This window comes from Haliotis asinina, chromosome 4 (assembly GCF_037392515.1).
Source record: "Haliotis asinina isolate JCU_RB_2024 chromosome 4, JCU_Hal_asi_v2, whole genome shotgun sequence".
Classification (NCBI taxonomy): Eukaryota; Metazoa; Mollusca; class Gastropoda; order Lepetellida; family Haliotidae; genus Haliotis; species Haliotis asinina.
In genome coordinates this window covers 50,934,337-50,953,178 of record NC_090283.1, presented here as the reverse complement: position 1 = coordinate 50,953,178, position 18,842 = coordinate 50,934,337, and the positions used below count along the sequence as shown (strand labels likewise).

The window sequence follows — 18,842 nt, the reverse complement described above, 5'->3', positions numbered from 1 at the left end:
TAACAACAAGCACAGTCCCCTGTTGTGGCAAGCATGGTGAGAATAGAGACAGATCCTATTTCTCAACTAAAGTGTGACTACTTGTTGGCGAGTTATTGTATAATGTTCACTCTCTCAAACCCAAGTTTAGTTTGACCTCCAAAGGCCGCTTAAGACTAGTGTCTAAATTGTTTACTACTGGCCCATCAACAAATCGTCAGGATATTTCAAAATAATCATCTAGAAAACAATCACACATCATATAATGACATGTGACCAATCACATACATCTGAGCAAATCTAAACACCTGTGACCCAACAGAGGTGCTATTCGTGACCTAAAAGCATTCAATCTGTGTTTGAAAAATGTAACACCGTCAGGACACACTGACTGAAAGTCAATGATTTAAGTAACACACTGTGACAAATCTCAGATGAAAACATATGAAGGCAGTTGACAATAAAACATGTCACCTTCAAACACAGTATCTGCAATGCAAACACAAACCCTAGTATAAAGCATCTGAACAATTCGGGGTTCGTTGGTGTCCAAGTTAAAGCAGTAAATCCCAATCAATCCTCCACTGATTATGCACTGTAAACTAACTAGTCCTTTCATCAACAATATGAACTTCCTGATCAGGAGTTAGCTCCCTTGCCTGTTCTGTCGGTGGGGGAGATATGTAAGAGTCTGATATGTGATTGTTTGCGTCTGCTTCTTTCAGACGTGCTAGTTCTGCTCGGATCAGCTGCTCTGTTAGAGATTCCTCCATGTTGGAATCCCGGGACTGTGGTTTCAGAGCTTCCACCATCGACTTGAACTTTGAATGATTCTTTCTCAGAAGTTGTGAAGGAGCATCGAATTCTACGTTCTGAAACCCAAATTTATGTTGTTAGTGAAACTGTGATCATTTGATCAAAATATGAATATTACTTCACTGTAGTGTACAATATTTGGATGATTTTTTTCAAATATCCTATTGGGAAGAATTACCATAAGAAATACTACACAATTGATTTTGACAGATCAATATGTGAAACTAAGGTCCTGGGTGGTCAAACAAAGGCTGAAGGATGCACCCCACCATCCACTCTTACTCATCAAACCATTCGCTCACTCAGTCAAAATCACTCACCCATTCAGCCATTCACTAACAAAGCCAATCTTTCACTCTCAACCATTCACTCACAAAGGCAACCTTTCACTGTCAACAATTCGCTAACAAAGCCAACCTTTCATTGTGATCCGTTCACTAACAAAGCCAACCTTTCACTGTCATTCATTCACTCACACAGCCAACCTTTCACTGTCATCCATTCACTACACAAAGCCATCCTTTCACTGTCATTCATTCACTCACACAGTCAACCTTTCACTGTCATCCATTCACTCACACACACTCATTTAGTCAATCACCCGTGAAGATCCAGGTTAGAATTGGTCTTCAGCAACCCATGCTTGTCACAAAAGGCAACCACATGATAGCGTGGTCAGACTCGCTGACTTGGTTGACATGTCATTGTATTCCAAAGGCATTGATCGATGCTCATGCTGTTGGTCACTGGATTGTCTGGTCCAGATTCAATTATTTCTATACCGCTGCCATATAACTGGAATATTGCTGAATGCAGCATTGAACAACAAGCCAATAACAGTCAGCCGATCATTTACTTTCTCACTCTCACCAACCCATTACTCACTCAACCACTCACTCAGCCATTCACTCAACCACTCACTCACTCACCCATTACTCACTCAACCACTCACTCACCCATCACTGTCTCACTCTCTCACTCACCCATCACCCACCCACTCGCTCACTCACTCACAAACCCATTCATCACTCAACCACTCATTCACCAGTCATTCTCTCCCTCTCACTCATTCACCCCTCACCCACCCACACACTCACTCACTCACTCACTCACCCATTACTTACTCAACCACTCACCCATCACTCTCTCACCAATCACCCATCATCCTCTCACATACTCACTCACCCACCCACTCAACCACTCACACTGCATACAATTACCCTGCCGCTATCCATGACCAGTATCTTGTCTGAGTTCAGTACTGTGGTGAGTCGGTGAGCAATGGTGAGCACAGTGCAGTTCTTGAAGGCCTCCTTGATAGTCTGCTGCACTACAGCTTCTGTCTGTGTGTCCACTGCAGCTGTAGCCTCATCAAGGATCAGTATCTGAACACAGCATATCAAAGCTGTACAATAGTTTGTCATACAACAGCTCTTGTATGTATTAGCGAAAGAACAGGCTTCTACTAAGTGGTCTCTTAAACTAATATAAGGAGCTACTGATATTCAATAGTGTTATGAACATTTCTTCTTTAATACCAAAACAATTCCGTTATTAAGCCGCTTTTAGCAATAATCCAGTGATATCACAAATGTGGACACCCTAAACATGATTCACTTGCTGTACCCACGTGGGGAATCAAAACCTTGGTTTTCAGTATGACAAATTCTTCCCTACTACGTTACCCCCTTGCCTCCACACATTACTGATTGGTGAGGTCCACATGCATATGCATATTCATGATGCACTTCAGATGTTACATAACTAACCTTTGTATGTCTCAAAAGAGTACGAGCTAAACATAGCAGCTGTTTTTCCCCCATAGAGAAGTTGCGGCCATTTTCATCCACTTGTGTGTCCAGCTGCTTATCAAGAGAGGCAATCTGTAAAACAGTAACAGAGTTACTTGCCCTGGGAGTGACAGGTTCCACTACACTATATTAGAATCGCATGTTCCCTGAGCGAGGACCGTATTGAAACAACTCAAACGGACAGAGGCCTGTGACAGCTGTGATTGGACGAAATAGTGTAATAGTGTAAATAGTGAGGTTTATGTGTTTTAAAAGCACATCCATCCAGTAATTAAAATCGACCACAATTTTATGTATTTGGTCATTTTTATCACCATGACTTATGCTTATGTGTTCACAGATATTTTCAAGTAGTTGACATTTGGTGCAGAATGGATGGGTGATGTGTTCTGCTTCCTGTGCTAGGAAAAATTGGTGGACAAGTTTGGGCAGAATTTGTGTTTTATTGTAGTTTAAAGGCCAGACTGTACTCCTATATACATAGAATGGTTGTTAATAGCCTGTATATCTTTTTTAAAAAATATAGCTTTATTATAGAAATCTATGGGAAAACATTTGATGTCGTGAAACCTGACACAGTGATAGTGAGACATCAAGGGAGGCAATCCATAAAACAGAAACAGAGTTTTTCAACCTGTCCAGTTTAAACACATACAAATATTGAATGACAGTGAGACATTATGTGACAGACCTTCTGCTTGATGTGGCACTTCTCTAGAGCCTCCCACATCTCTGCATCGTTGTGACATTGGCAGGAAGGATCAAGGTTGTATCTGAAAGACATGCATAAATTTTGATTCGTTTGTGTTATGGTCTTCAACCAAAGGCTCATCCACCGGCTACTTCAAAGGCCTCTGGTCTGCACTAGACAGTATCAGCCTTACAGGTATGCCACCCAACCTGACTTACACATGTAGCAGGAAACAGAAGTATTCCAAACATGGCAGTTTTGGGATATACAGTTTTTATTGTCCATTTTGAGATGACCTAAAAAAAAATCCAATATTCAAATCTAATAAGGCTTGGAAATTTGGGCAATACCCCAACTCAAGGGTGTGTCTAACATGCAATATTAAGGATCACTTTATCACTGGAAGTATTTTGGCTGTTTGCTTGTTTTGTTTGGTTGGTTGGTTGGTTGTTTGCTAATCTGTTGCTTAACCCAGCCATATGGTACCATATGTTGCAGTACAGCCATATGGTGATGGTCTGTAAACATCTGAGTCTGGACCAGACAATCCAGTAATCAACATCCTGACTATCCATCTACACAATTGACTCATTGAAAGGGGTACACCAGTCTGTTTTAACACTAAGCCAACATGGACACAGACAATCATCACTCACCGGATGGTTCCCACAAACAACACAGGATCCTGAACCAGAATTGACAGCCTTGACCTCAGATCCGACAACTTGACATCCCGGATATTTTTCCCATCAATCTCAATAGCTCCAGATGTTGTCTCACAAAGCCGGAAGAGAGCGACGCCCAGTGAGGATTTCCCTGTTGGGGAATGTCCATCAATTTTAGACAGATATCACATTTACATTTCAGTCTTAAAAATAAACCTTAATTTACAATAAGTGCAATTAACACACACTGATACCCATCAATAGTGTTATATATTGAGGCTTATCAATGCACGCTCACTGATACATCTCACACATCTAATATCACAATATTATCAGCTGTTATGGGTCTGGCGTAAGTAGTTGTAATTCTTGAAAACTTTACATTGTTTCATAGGTACTGTAGGCCCTAGATGATGTCGTCTAAATGACAACAAATCAAGTGACAAAATCATTTCAAATCAACACTGCACTCAGTCATAAGATTTCCTTCTCCAATTGCTATATTTCAAGTTGTTCACTGATCCCTCAGGGGTCATGGGCTCATGTACCCTCAAGGTTTGTTAGCCAATCATAAACAAACCTTGAGGGTACATGAGCCCATGACCCCCGAGGGACCAGTGAACAACATATTTATCTTACCAAACACCTGAATTTTGAACTGTTTGAAGCACTTCTGTTGAATGAGAAGCAAATCGCCATTTTGCAGACACAGGGTAAACAGATTTAGAGTTATCTCCCTTCCATCGATTTTCAATCGCAAAACATCGGTAATTTCCATGCTTCATGCATGATTCAATGTTTTTCAAGACAAAGGAGTACTACCATGAAGCACCAGAAGAGTTCGGAATTCCCAGCGGTGTACATTGAAAATAATACATCACCTGTAATCGGGGTACATTGAAAATAATGCATCGCCTGTAAGCGGGGTACATTGAAAATAATAGAATAGCGTTTAGCCAATCAGAAAGCGACATTCATGTGTGAGGTAAGATAATTCAATTTGTCTAAGTGAGAAAAAAGTGGTTGTCAGTTAAGTCTATAAACAACACATGGCCAGGCACATCACTGTTAGATTGTCTGTTTGTTGTTTAACACCACCCTCAGCAATATTCCATATATGCTGACTGTCTGTTAATACTCAGGTATGTAGCAGAGTGATCAACATTCCGACCACAAGATCCTGTTAATACAGTTGTTCAAAATATTTTGAACTTGTCCTGACTAATTTTCCACTTGCCCTGATTTTATCACTGTTAGATTGTCTGTTTGTTGTTTAACACCACCCTCAGCAATATTCCATATATGCTGACTGTCTGTTAATACTCAGGTATGTAGCAGAGTGATCAACATTCCGACCACAAGATCCTGTTAATACAGTTGTTCAAAATATTTTGAACTTGTCCTGACTAATTTTTATGACACAATGCTTGATGTAAATGGTTTACTGGGCTATTTATGGAAAAGTGATAATTACACTTTCTACTTTGCAAACTTTAACAGCTTCATTATCAGCAGATATCAAATGAAATCCAAGATTATTTAGAGTTTGAAACCATGAGTGGAAATTATCTAGTAGTCCACGGACAAGTAATCTGACTGAAAACTGACTTGTCCCGTGCATTGGGCAATGGGATTTTTTAAAATCCTGTAATTACCTCTTTCAATAAGCATGAGTTGCTGCTGACCAATCTTAACTTTGATCTCCATGGGTACACATTAATGGAGCAGCTTACCTGATCCGGATTTGCCCACAATGCCAATCTTCTCATGGGTACTGATATTCAGGGATATTTTTTTTAGGGAGGGCTGAAGTCCTTCATGATATCTCATGTTGTAATTGCGGAACCGGATTTGCCCCTGCGATGGCCAATCATCAGGAATGTCTCCGTTTTCCCCAGCTGGAGTGCTGCCCTCTTCTGGCAGGTTCTGAAAAGAGTCAAGGTGGGTAACTGACAATGCTTCTTTTTTGAGTTGTGGTATACTGTCATAGAAACTTTGCTAGAATTGATAATTGAGTTATCTCCCTTCTTACCTTTATTAAAGCAGTGACAATAGTTCATAGATTTATTCAGTGAGTGAGTGAGGTTTGTTTTGTTTTATGCCACTTTTAACACTATTCCAGCAAATTGACATTGTGACCATTTGGGGGAGTGAACCCACTTCTTCAGCATGACAAGCAACCACCATAACCACTAGGTTACCACGCCACCTATTAAGGCAAGTAGAAGTCATCAAGTATCTTGTAGATTAATACAATAAACGTGAATACCACTCAACATTATTGTGTCTCACTCAGTTCTCTAGTGTAAAATACTGACTAAAGGGACATAACTCTGAATCATGTGACATAAATGTTCACATAAGTTACAAGTTAATCAAGATAAGATTTTAGTCACACATAGAAAATGAAACTATACTGAACAACAAATGAAATGCAATTCTGGGCGGGTTTTGTCATTGTTTTATACTTTTATGAGATTTGATTTTTTTCGAAACTTGCTTTCCTTTTGCTGTTCAGTATATCTGATAATCTCCTAGAATGTCCAGCCACATGTTGACCCACCTCGATGTAGTCCTGGATCCTCTTGACCGATGTAAACCTGGAGTTGGTCTCCACACACAGTCTCAGTGTGTACTGCAGCAGGCTGGTGATCTGTAGCATAGAGGCAGAGTCAGGAGCATCCTCGATAATCTCCAGGGTATACATTCCAAAACATCTCCACTAGTACTCCAGGCTGAGTCTCAGGCCTATACTTTTATTACCTCCCTTTTCTGACTTTGCCTTCTCACAGTAGCCAATCAGAAAAGTCGTTACAACCAAGCTTGCCAGTGGCAACAAAGATCGCATCCGTAGTCACAAAGGTTTTCTCGCTGTGCGACTCAGATTTAGGGAAAAAGATTGTACAGACAAACTGACAGGTTTGAAACTTTCCAAAAATATATATACAAGAACACCTTCTACCTCTTACAGGGTACCACTGCAACAATTGTGTTGGCAAGTTTGGCAAGATAAAAGAAGTGGAAGTGAGTTATGATAGAACCCTTAATAATAATAAAATCATCGGGTCAGTCATTAGTCAAGACAAGTTACTTTGTTAAAGAAACTTGCCCTGCCCTTTTATAACATTTTCTGAACTCCTGTTTAGAGGAGATTTACATAGTCGCAAATAACAGATTTACATAGAGGTCAGTAACATCTTTAAACAGAGGTCAATAACAGATTTTCATAGTGGTCAATAACAGATTTACACAGAGATCAATAACAGATTTACATAGCAGTCAATAAAAGATTTACATAGAGGTCAGTAACATATTTACATAGAGGTCGATAACAGATTTACACAGAGATCAGTAACAGATTTACATAGCAGTCAATAAAAGATTTACATAGAGGTCAGTAACATATTTACATAGAGGTCGATAACAGATTTACACATAGATCAGTAACAGATTTACATAGAGGTCTTTAACAAATTTACTTGGAAATCAATAACAGATTGAACCAGAGGGCAATAAAAGATTTACTTACTTGAATAGCAAACGAAAGGGCTAAGCCAGCATCTGCTGAATTCTCAGAGTCCAGAGTAAATACGACTAGAAATCCTGTAGCACCAATCACAGCAATCGTCATAAGATCAAGAAAGAGAGCAAGCCAGCGATTGGCCATATAGAACAGGAAGAATGGCAGTGAGTTTTTATCCAACATATCACAAAATCTGAAACAAAAAAATATATATATAATGACACCTAGAATCAAACAAATTCACCAATGTAAATAGCTGACCTTTAGTTTATTAAGGACTATTTTGTCATGCAAAACATGTAGAACATTTGTCCAGATCATCAATATGAGAAAATTGCTCAGGATGATGAATATGTCTTCTCTCCACGGTTTTGTTTGTTTATTCATATATTATGTAACAAGGCAATGTTACATAACATTTGTTTAAACGTTATCCACACTAATGATGGGGATAGAGGCCAATGTGTTGGTTTGATTCAGTTTGATTTGTTGTTTAATGCTGCACTCAGCAAGTTTTGAGCAGTATGATGGTGGTAATAATCATTCCTGGACGAAACAATCCTGACAACATGAACCTCAGTCTGTGGTGGGACACAATGAAATGAATCGATCAAGTCATAAGCCTGTGTCCAGAATTGGTGATACAGCCACATTAGCTATATGATGGCTTTCCATGACAAGGCCCTTTCAGATTAAGGCAACCAGATTTCCTTATGTACACTACACAAAGGAAGTTAAGGACTCATTAAGGACTCCCATGACTTTTCAGAGGAAGCTGTCTGAAACGGCAGTCATCAGGACTGAAGAAATAATCCAGTTTAAACAACACGCTTGTTTGTTGAGCTGACACTTTATCTACAACTAGAACTGAATCAGTTTTGTCACTCTAACGTACATTGCTGTATCATTCAGTTCTCTCAACCACTGCACACATTGATAACATAATTCAAATATTTGAACTCGTACTTGGTAAGTACATGTATAAGTATACCCATAGCGAACTCAGATTCAACTATCTCTGTTGGCAATCATGTAGTTTCAACACAGGATTAAATGGTGACAATACACATCAAGCCCACTTATTGTATCAACACATAATCAAGAGTCTCATTTCATGCTAACGTCGGGAATGACAGCTGCCAGATTGCCGAGCTGTTAAATGATGATAAATGGTATAGATTAAGACGGGACTGAGATTTCATGCCAGTGTTGACAACTTGCCAGATTGGACAGCTGCCGGTTGTGACAGCTTCCACTGTAGTTAATCTTGCTGGTGGGTATTACTGACAAACAAGGGTAAGTTGGCCCTCGACCTGACAACTGACCCATATTCGCAGGTATCAGAGCCGCCCACTAATGCTTGCCATTGTGAGCGAGGGGTTCCCTAGGTTGTCCATGATCAGATGTGATCACATCATGTGAGCAAGGCATGTCCTGCAATGCAGGGATTCAATTTCACTGTCATGCACCTGCACTAGCCTACATCTGCTCTCCCTTTCACAAACCAAATGGGTTTGCTCACTGATGTGCACCGCCTGCTTCTTGTAAACACATTCTCTGCGCCAGGCCAACTTATCCTTGTTTGCCAGTAAAACACACAATCTTAAACAAGAAGATCTTTAACATGGTTCAAAAAGTATATCCCATTTAGGAAGTCTATGCAATATTAAACCATCTTATGACAACATTGTAATATCTTACTGTCTAATAAAGCGCTGAGACTGCCCAAATACATGAATAGTTGAGATTCCGTCAATGGACGCAGCAAGGTGGCTAAGGTATGGCGAGCGGGTGACATTGTCAATGTATTTGAGTTGCTGCAGGACTGGAGCAAACACAACAGTCAACACAAGAAACACAATGGCAAGAGGCAGAATCACAAGCAGGTCCCACGGAAACACGACAGAAATCATCACAAGGGCAAACAACACAAGGAACACATTCTGCAGGAAGAGCTCGCAGTTAGACGGCAACCGAACATCAACTGAAAGAAAGGAGAACAGTCAAATAATAGGATTACCTGTCATACAAACATTCCATAAAATGATTTAGATGCAAAATTAAGTTCATACTGTTTTTCATAAGAAACATAAAGTATAAGCCTAAAGAATCTTATATACATTGCATTATGTTAGAATAAAAAATAAATAACATACACATTCCGGAAAAATATATGTTATGAAAATAAACAAAAATACATTCAACATTCATGCAGGTATATATTTGTCAGCTATAACACCACAGCTGTCTTAACAAAGGCAAGAGATTTCGAGTGATTTGAGGAATGAGGAACAAGACTTTGACCCCTGTCAAGTTGGACATCCTGGCAAAATTTATTCACATATATTGACCATCAGTTTGTCATTCTGATTAGTCAATGCTGTACATCTATCAAATATTTTTTAGAATTTTTCCTAAAGGTATCAGTTACACCGTCTGGACCTTTACTGAAAAAGTCAACTTGGACCTGAACCATACTCTGTCCTTTAAAAAGCACATAACCTTGACCATGACTATGAGTTAAGGATCAGAGTTCAGTAGCAACCAGCCACTCATGAGCCCTAAAGTGAGTTTAGTTTTACACCACTTTCAGCAATATTCCAGCAATATCACTGAGGGGGAAACCAGAAATGGGCTTCATACATGAAGAATGTTTAATACATGTGAAAGACTTGGCTCATCTATATAGCCTCTATTGTTTCCGCAATGCCTCAAGCTGGAGTAAATCTTCCATGTCTCCATCAAGCACCTGCCACTTTAGGGAACTTGAAGTAAACAGAGATGATGAATAAACCGTACTCTCATCCATGTCCATGGCGTATCTATTGAGTATTATGCCGAGCGGGGTCGTGTCGAAGAACTTCATCTGACTCTTGATTGTTTTCTTCAACAACTGTTGATGGAGACGACTGCTGGCCCTCAACATTATCTGAAAGAAGAAGACACTTGTTTAATGGAATACTATTACACCTGTCAAAGAGACAATTTGATACATATCCTGATTCACATTTGGTGGTTATTTAGTGTGACTTTCTCCAATAGTCCAACTATGACATGGCTTGTACGTAATTAATCTGGGACAAACAATTTAGTATTTAACGTACAAAGCTTATGAAACCAAAATATGCATCAACAAAGCCGCAGCGTCCACCTTGATAATCAACAGTCACCCTAATGACAAGGATGTTTCAGTATGGGGTTGCTGAAGTCTTGTTGTTGACCCCATCTTCACCCAGTCAAAATTCACTGAACATCAGACAGACTGAAGGTAACCAACAGACAATAAGAATGAGATAGACAGACAAACAGACAGACAGAGGGAGACTGAGAGAGAGACAGATTTATATAAACAGGCAGGAGAGATTGAGAGAGGGAGAGAGACAGACAGAGAAAGAAAGAGAAACAGACAGGCACAGATAGACAGAGACTGAAAGAGAAAGAGAACGAAAGTGAACAGAGAAAGAGAAACAGAGAGAGAGAGAGAGAGTGAGTTTAGTTTTACACCGCTTTTAGCAATATTCCAGCAATATCATGGCGGGGGACACCAGAAAATGGGCTTCACACATTGTACCCATGTGGGGAATCGAATCTGGGTCTCTGGCGTGATGAGCGAACGCTTTAACCACTTGGCTACCCTGGCTACCCCACCGCCCAGAGAAACAGAGAGAGAATGGGGCAATAAGAGACACACACAAACACAAACAGGTGATAACAGGTTAACAGAAACACACATAACACTATAACAAACACAAACCGAAACAGACAAACAGGTTCACACACACAAATTCAGATGGTAATAGACACACAAACAAGCAGACAGGTAGCCAGACACATATTCAGACGGTAACAAGCAGGCAGACAAACAGAAAGTAACAGGCAGACACATACTGACCTTCATGAAGATGACCCCTCTGATGGCGACAGCTACAACCAGTGAGACAATAAACAACCCGTAAATAAGTGCGTAAGCATCCACATCGGGGTTCTCCGACACATTGCCCATATACCCAGTGGAGTTGTCAAACAACTTGGTGTGGTTCTGTAAACACCAAAAATATATCATTAGATATCAACAGAGCAATTCCGATATTTTAACTAATTAATTTACTCAATGTGTAATCACCATGGCAATGGTGTATAAAAGCTGGCACACACAAGCTAGAACTTCACATACTTGGAGCGAGAAGGTCAGTCCTGAGTACAGGGCCTAGATTTTCAAATATCTCTTAGAATTTGGATAGTCATAAGTGCCATAACTTAACATCAACTTACATCTATCTTAGCGCTAAGAGAGCTTCGAAAATCTAGGCCCTGAAGCTCAGTGTCATCAGACAGGTTTTAGCAAGACTATTTCAACTTTTCCATACTCAGTCGCATGTTTGGCTACATGATTACATATTTAACCATTCACATTGCATAATCACACAGCAATCTGTTGACATCGATCGGCACAATCTGCTCACAACACTGTCACTGATATGTACAGACATCATCTTGATAATTAGAAACACAGATAAATCCCACATTTTTTCTTTGAGTGAGTTTAGACTGCCATGCTTTTAGCAACATTCATGCACTATTATGGTGGCAGACATCAGAAAAGGGCTTTACTTCTTGTACACTGGAAATCAAAGAGGCATCTTTGGCAAGATGTGTGAGTGATTCACCAACTAGGCTTCAACACCACCCTGCATTTCTTAGATGAAGATGAATGAATTTAGAGCTAGATTTCAGACAAATGTTACTAAGTGATGCTTCAGTATGTATATTCAAACTCTAACCCATGAAGATTTCGGTGACAATTGATCTTAAGTAACCCATGCTTGTCGTAAAAGGCGACTAACATGTTCGGGTGGTCAGACTCACCTTCTCGGTTGACATATGTCATTATATCCCTATTGCACAGATCGCTTCTCATGCTATTGATCACTGGATGTACTGTTCTAGACTCGATTATTTACAGAGTGTCACCACATAACCAAAATATTGCTGAAGAAAACCTACACTCACTCACTCACTCACTCACTCACTCACTCACTCACTCACTCACTCACTCACTCACTCACTCACTCACTCACTCACTCACTCACTCATTCAGGTATACGTTCTTTTGTCAGACAGTATGCATGAAATGCTCACCACTCCAGAAATGAAAGTTACTCTAATTTTAGAACAAGGTGACGAACATAAGGTTTCAAGTACTCACCCCATCACCCTGGTCTAACCAGTAGGATAGCCACCAGGTGGCAGCAGTCTGGATGCCAATACTCAGTATGAAACTGAAGAAGATGAGCATCATCGCACAGTATCCACCAGCAGCCATGATGTATTTGTGGTATATGTACACCGACACTCGGCTGTCGTTTACGTCCTGTGCAGAGACTAGATCATCAATGTCCACTGAAGGAAAACAAACAAAACGTCTACTTATTTCCGAATACATTGTCAGAGGTATCGTTTCAATCCAAATATATTATGGGTTCACAAAATACTAACAAATTGTACAAAATATATGTCATAAAAGTTTCGTTAGGATTAGAAACACTGAAACACAAAACAGAATATTTATTTTTTTTATAATGAAATCTGCTACTTGTTGGTATTTATAGTGGAGGCAGTATGTTTATTCCTGATTCGATTACATGCATGATCAAATACACGTACATACACACATCACATATAAAAAATCAACATTCCGAAGTGGTGCATGAGTCAGTATTCCCTTGTGAAAGGTCAATACTCCTCAGCAGGAGGCAGAATCACTATTCCTTTGTGGGAGTTCATATCAATATTCCTGAGTAGGAAGTGATATCAGTATTCTTTCGTGAGGTCCAGTGCAAGCTGTGTGTGACATCAAGATTACTAAGTTGGTTGCAAGGATAATATTCATGACTCACACTCAAGGTCAAGGACAGTATTCATGAGTCTCAGAAGAGTTCATGACATCCAGTGGAACAGAGAATCTCACCTAAAAGTCTACTGATATCAAATATATCAATACAAGTTAATAAATAACAACTAACAAATATCAAATATCCGAGGATTGCTGGTGATATCTCCTGTGGAACACAGTTTTGCATGATACAGACGAATACATACATTTCACTGTAATTTGTGAAAAAAAAAGTATGTTCACTTTTGAGAGAAAAGAAAATTGCCTGCATTTAAAAGGTTACAACAAAATTATTAAGTGACCAAAATGAAAAAGTTGTGTCTCTTGTAAAGAAGTCTGTGATAAGGAGAGTGATGACCATGGAGAAGACACCAAAGGTGAATACGTACCATATTCATAGTCTTCCAGACCATGTGATACATTGGATATAATACTAAACTGAGGCTGCAGTCCCTCACGGGTTGACATACGACTCAGGTGACGGTTGAGAAATTTTCTGGAAGCCCGAGAAAACCCTCGTTGTGGAGTAATTCTTTCTGACAGACAAGAGGATTGAGAACATGGTTCAGGAATTGATAAATCGAATCTTACTTATTTGTTTGTTTCTTGTTTAGTTTGCACCGTTTTCCAGTTAAATGGCGGTCTGTAAATAATCGGGTCTGGAGCAGACAATAATGTGATCAATAGCATGAGCATCAATCTGCACATTTGGGATATGATGACAAATCTCCATCGAGTCATCAAGCTTTACCACCCAACCCTTTTAGTTGCCTTTTACAACAATTGTGGGCAGCTGAAGACCAATAGCAACCAGGGTCTTGATGGGTAAGAATCTAAATGCACTGTGAGTCATTGAAAACTATACACTACACAAATAATCTTTCAGATCATTAAGGACAAGAGAATTAAATATCATTTATATCATCTGTCATCTTGGAATGTTCATCTATCTGAACATTTAACCCACAGGTGACAAAAGTGAGAGTCGTTAAGTTTAGTTTTAAGCAGATTGTAGCAATATTCTAGAAATAGGCACACCAGAAATGGGCTTCACACATTGTACCCATGTGGGGAATCGAAACCAGGCCTTCAGTGTAATGAGCGAACACTTTAACCACTAAGCTACCCAATCGCCCTGAGAGTATTGAGAGATTTATTGTACTGTTAATCAAGTGTAATTCCAATATCCTCTACTTACCTTGTCTGTTTGCAACAGCAGCTTTAATTCTCTCCCTCTGAATCTCATCATACTTGCTCTGGTATAGCTGCTGCAGATCGGCGTAGTCGCCACCATCACTCATCAGGTCGCTATGGACACCAGCCTCCGAGACACGCCCACATTTCATGTAGATGACATAGTCACAGCGACAAAGATACTGAAACAGTAACATGAGACACACATGAGAAAGCGAATGATCAGGGTTTTCACACGACTTTTAACAAAATTCAGATCAAGTGAGTGAGTATGGTTTTACATTGCTTTTAAGCAATATTTCAGCAATATTATGATGGGGGACACCAGAAATGAGCTTCACACATTGTATCCATGTACAAAATCGAACCCAGTACTTTGGTGTGATGAGCAAACACTTTAACTACTAAGCTACTCCACCTTCCCTGGTTACTATGAAGAAATCAAGTTTTAGTGGCTAATCTTATACACTGACTTTTCTTCACCTGGGTCTTCCGTGTGACAAGCAGACACCTTAACCATAGGGCTACCTCACTGTCGTCAGTTAACATAGAACCAAAGATTGTGTGTGTGACTGATTTGGAACACATTGCCACTTAGAATGAAGTCATTTTAACTTCATTCGGTGAAGAAATATTAAGAATTAACTTCAAAATATTTTAACGATTAAAGAGACTGACATCTCAAAAATATCTTTAATTCACAAACTGGGTCATCATTGTGTATTTTGGTATACAAGCACACTGGACAAATCCACCTTAAAACTCTCAGTTTATCTATAAAAAACTTTCAACCTACCTCTAAGTGATGTGTAACAAACAACACAGTCTTTTCTTTCAACAAATCTTTTATACACAGGTTAAATATGTCTCTGCCAATCTGGACGTCTAGAGCAGACATAGGGTCGTCCAGCAGATAGACATCACTGTTGCTGTACAAGGCTCGGGCAAGACTCAGTCGCTGTTTCTGACCACCACTCAGTGTCAGACCTCGGTCACCAATCTGAAATGATAAGTTATAAAACGTGTGAATTGATGATAAATTAATCTTAGGATACATGAGTGAGTGAGTGAGTTTAGTTCTATGCCACTTCGAGCAATATTCCAGCAACATCATAGCAGGGGACACCAAAAATGGGCTTCACACTTCCAACCCATGTGGGAACCAAAACAGGGTCTTCGGCTGGCAAGTGAATGCTTTAACCATAGGCTACTCCATCGTCCCTTCAGTACATGGAGATTATTATACAAGCATATGAGGAATCCTGTTTACCTAAAGAGAGGGATTCTGAACATGTATTTATAGCTCGAAGTGGTAATGAAGTGGTGGCAAGCGAATGCTTTATCCACTAGGCTAGACCACCCAGCTGTTGTGTCGTTATCTGATCAAGGACTACTGTAGGTATATGGGTCCAGGAAGACCTGTGGGTCCAGGTAACTGAGTTACGAATCACAGCTCTATACAAGGTACATGAGTCTAGGTTTTCCAGTGAATCCCCAGTACTACTCTGGATGCACCTGACTCAGGTATCAGAGATAACCATCCCAGCACGAGACAGGGTACACAGGTCCAGGTTGTCCTGAAGGTACCTGGCACTACTCCAGACTCACCTGACCCAGGTACCACAGATAACCATCCCAGCACTACACAGGGTACACAGGTCCAGGTTGTCCTGAAGGTACCTGGCACTACTCCAGACTCACCTGACCCAGGTACCACAGATAACCATCCCAGCACGAGACAGGGTACACAGGTCCAGGTTGTCCTGAAGGTACCTGGCACTACTCCAGACTCACCTGACCCAGGTACCACAGATAACCATCCCAGCACTACACAGGGTACACAGGTCCAGGTTGTCCTGAAGGTACCAGGTCCTACTCCAGACTCACCTGACCCAGGTACCACAGATAACCATCCCAGCACTACACAGGGTACACAGATCCAGGTTCTCCTGTAGGTACCTGGCCCTACTCCAGGCTCACCTGACCCAGGTACCACAGATAACCATCCCAGCACTACACAGGGTACACAGGTCCAGGTTCTCCTGTAGGTACCAGGTCCTACTCCAGACTCACCTGACCCAGGTACCACAGATAACCATCCCAGCACTACACAGGGTACACAGGTCCAGGTTCTCCTGTAGGTACCAGGTCCTACTCCAGACTCACTTCACCCAGGTACCACAGATAACCATCCCAGCACTACACAGGGTACACAGATCCAGGTTCTCCTGTAGGTACCTGGCCCTACTCCAGGCTCACCTGACCCAGGTACCAGAGATAACCATCCCAGCACTACACAGGGTACACAGGTTCAGGTTGTCCTGAAGGTACCAGGTCCTACTCCAGACTCACCTGACCCAGGTACCACAGATAACCATCCCAGCACTACACAGGGTACACAGGTCCAGGTTGTCCTGTAGGTACCAGGCCCTACGCAAGGCTCACCTGACTCAGGTACCAGAGATAACCATCCCAGCACTAGAAAGGGTACACGGGTCCAGGTTGTCCTGTAGGTACCAGGCCCTACTCCAGGCTCACCTGACTCAGGTACCAGAGATAACCATCCCAGCACTAGAAAGGGTACACGGGTCCAGGTGTACCTGAGTTACCACATCCAGGATTACTTTCAGTACATGGGTCCCAGTTGTCCTGTGGGTACCAAGGTCCTGCTCAGGATCCACCTGACCAAAGTCCCATCCTTACCCATCCCCAGCCTACACTGGGTACCCCGGCCCTCCACAGACCCCATCCAGCTACAGCACCCATCTTATCCGATCCAGCCCATTTCTGAGTCTCTTTACCTCTACGCCATCGCCAGCACCAAAAGTGTCAAAGTCCTTCTCCAGACAGCAGACCTTGACAATATGGTCGTATCTGTGGAAACCATACAAAAAAAGCTTGGGTTAGTGGGGGGGGCAGTTGCATGGGATTGCAGATTTTGTAGAACAATCAGTACACTGCCTCTAAAAGAGAGAGTGAGTTTAGTTTTATGCCACTTCAGCAATATTCCTTGACAGTATGGTCATATCTGTGGAAACCATACAAAAAAGCTTCGGTTAGCGAGGAGACAGTCGCACTGAACTGCAAATTTTGCAGAAACATCACTGCCTCTAAAACAATTAGTGAGTTTAGTTTTATGCCACTTCTAGCAATATTCCTGCAACAGAACGGTTGGCGGTACCTAAAATGAGTAGAAAACATGTCCTCGGCATGATGAGCAAACGCTTTAACCACTGGACTACCCCACCACCCTGCCCCTATAGCATGATGAATGATAAAAAAGAATTGTGGGGAAAAGAAAACAAAATTTGGACAAGTCAAACCAGTGGCTGATGGCATTAGCAGATATGTTCATGATTACCCACAACGCACTGTCACACACTGAAGCCATTTGGTCACAATTATTCATCTCTTAAAACAAGTACTGACTGAGCCTGGTTTCACCCTGCATCACACATTGTACCCATGTCGGGATTCAAACCCAAGTCTTCAGTGTGATGAGCCAATGCTTTAACCACTAAGCTACCCAACCGCAACTGACAACAAGCATGGACTACACAGGAACATAAGAACATATAAGTACATTGCTTTAATTTGTCATAAATTCTAAAACATTTAAATTCCTAAAATGGACACTTGTTTATGGATGAGGGATAATCACATCTTTCTCAGTATACTTCTGATTAACCAGAAATGACAGAATTGACACAAAGAATATAATCATCATTTGCTAAAGTGAATTCTAGAACTGACATGGTCAGCAAAACTGTCAAAACATATGCACTTGCAATCCAATGTAACCTCAGCTGAAAATGTCTCAGTAACATCCAGAATATTCAAAGATGAAATTCATAAAGTTTATCATTATTGCAAAAAGTTTTGAAAGTGGTCAGTCCTGACAAAGACAGCTACCTTTCTTGGTCATACTGATTTCCAAACAAAATGTTGTCCTTGGCAGTGCCATTAAATATCCAGGGTTCCTGGCTCACATAGGCCACACGACCTTTGACCCCAACCCTTCCGCCCTGAAGCTGCATCTGTGAACATAATATTGCAGTCAGTTAAAAAAAAAAAACAAAGAAAATTTTGTTTGGCTGTTTCATAAAGTTGCACACAGCAATATTTCAGACATATGGCAGCAGTCTATTAATAATTGAGTCTGGACCAGATATCCGTGTGATCGACAGCATGAGCATCAATATACACAATTGTGAAACAATGAGTGAGTGAGTGAGTGAGTGAGTGAGTGAGTGACGTTTTATTCATTTTA

General features: G+C 40.8%; 1 protein-coding gene across 1 annotated transcript in view; it reads right to left on the bottom strand.

Annotated features, from left to right (window-relative positions):
- Positions 1–474: 474 nt before the first annotated feature.
- The window catches only part of LOC137282561 (ATP-binding cassette sub-family C member 5-like), a 42,150-nt gene continuing 23,782 nt past the window's right edge, over positions 475–18,842 (bottom strand). The window contains exons 15-31 of the mRNA XM_067814332.1: positions 18,485–18,609; positions 17,374–17,446; positions 15,369–15,572; positions 14,577–14,754; positions 13,768–13,914; positions 12,692–12,885; positions 11,378–11,524; positions 10,285–10,414; positions 9,187–9,469; positions 7,492–7,678; positions 6,526–6,615; positions 5,696–5,888; positions 3,954–4,113; positions 3,298–3,379; positions 2,565–2,678; positions 2,016–2,180; positions 475–851 (exon numbers count right to left, since the gene is read on the bottom strand). Coding sequence (XP_067670433.1) covers positions 582–851; positions 2,016–2,180; positions 2,565–2,678; positions 3,298–3,379; positions 3,954–4,113; positions 5,696–5,888; positions 6,526–6,615; positions 7,492–7,678; positions 9,187–9,469; positions 10,285–10,414; positions 11,378–11,524; positions 12,692–12,885; positions 13,768–13,914; positions 14,577–14,754; positions 15,369–15,572; positions 17,374–17,446; positions 18,485–18,609 — 2,742 coding nt within the window. The 3' untranslated portion in view covers positions 475–581. The remainder of the gene's footprint in view (positions 852–2,015; positions 2,181–2,564; positions 2,679–3,297; positions 3,380–3,953; positions 4,114–5,695; positions 5,889–6,525; positions 6,616–7,491; positions 7,679–9,186; positions 9,470–10,284; positions 10,415–11,377; positions 11,525–12,691; positions 12,886–13,767; positions 13,915–14,576; positions 14,755–15,368; positions 15,573–17,373; positions 17,447–18,484; positions 18,610–18,842) is intronic.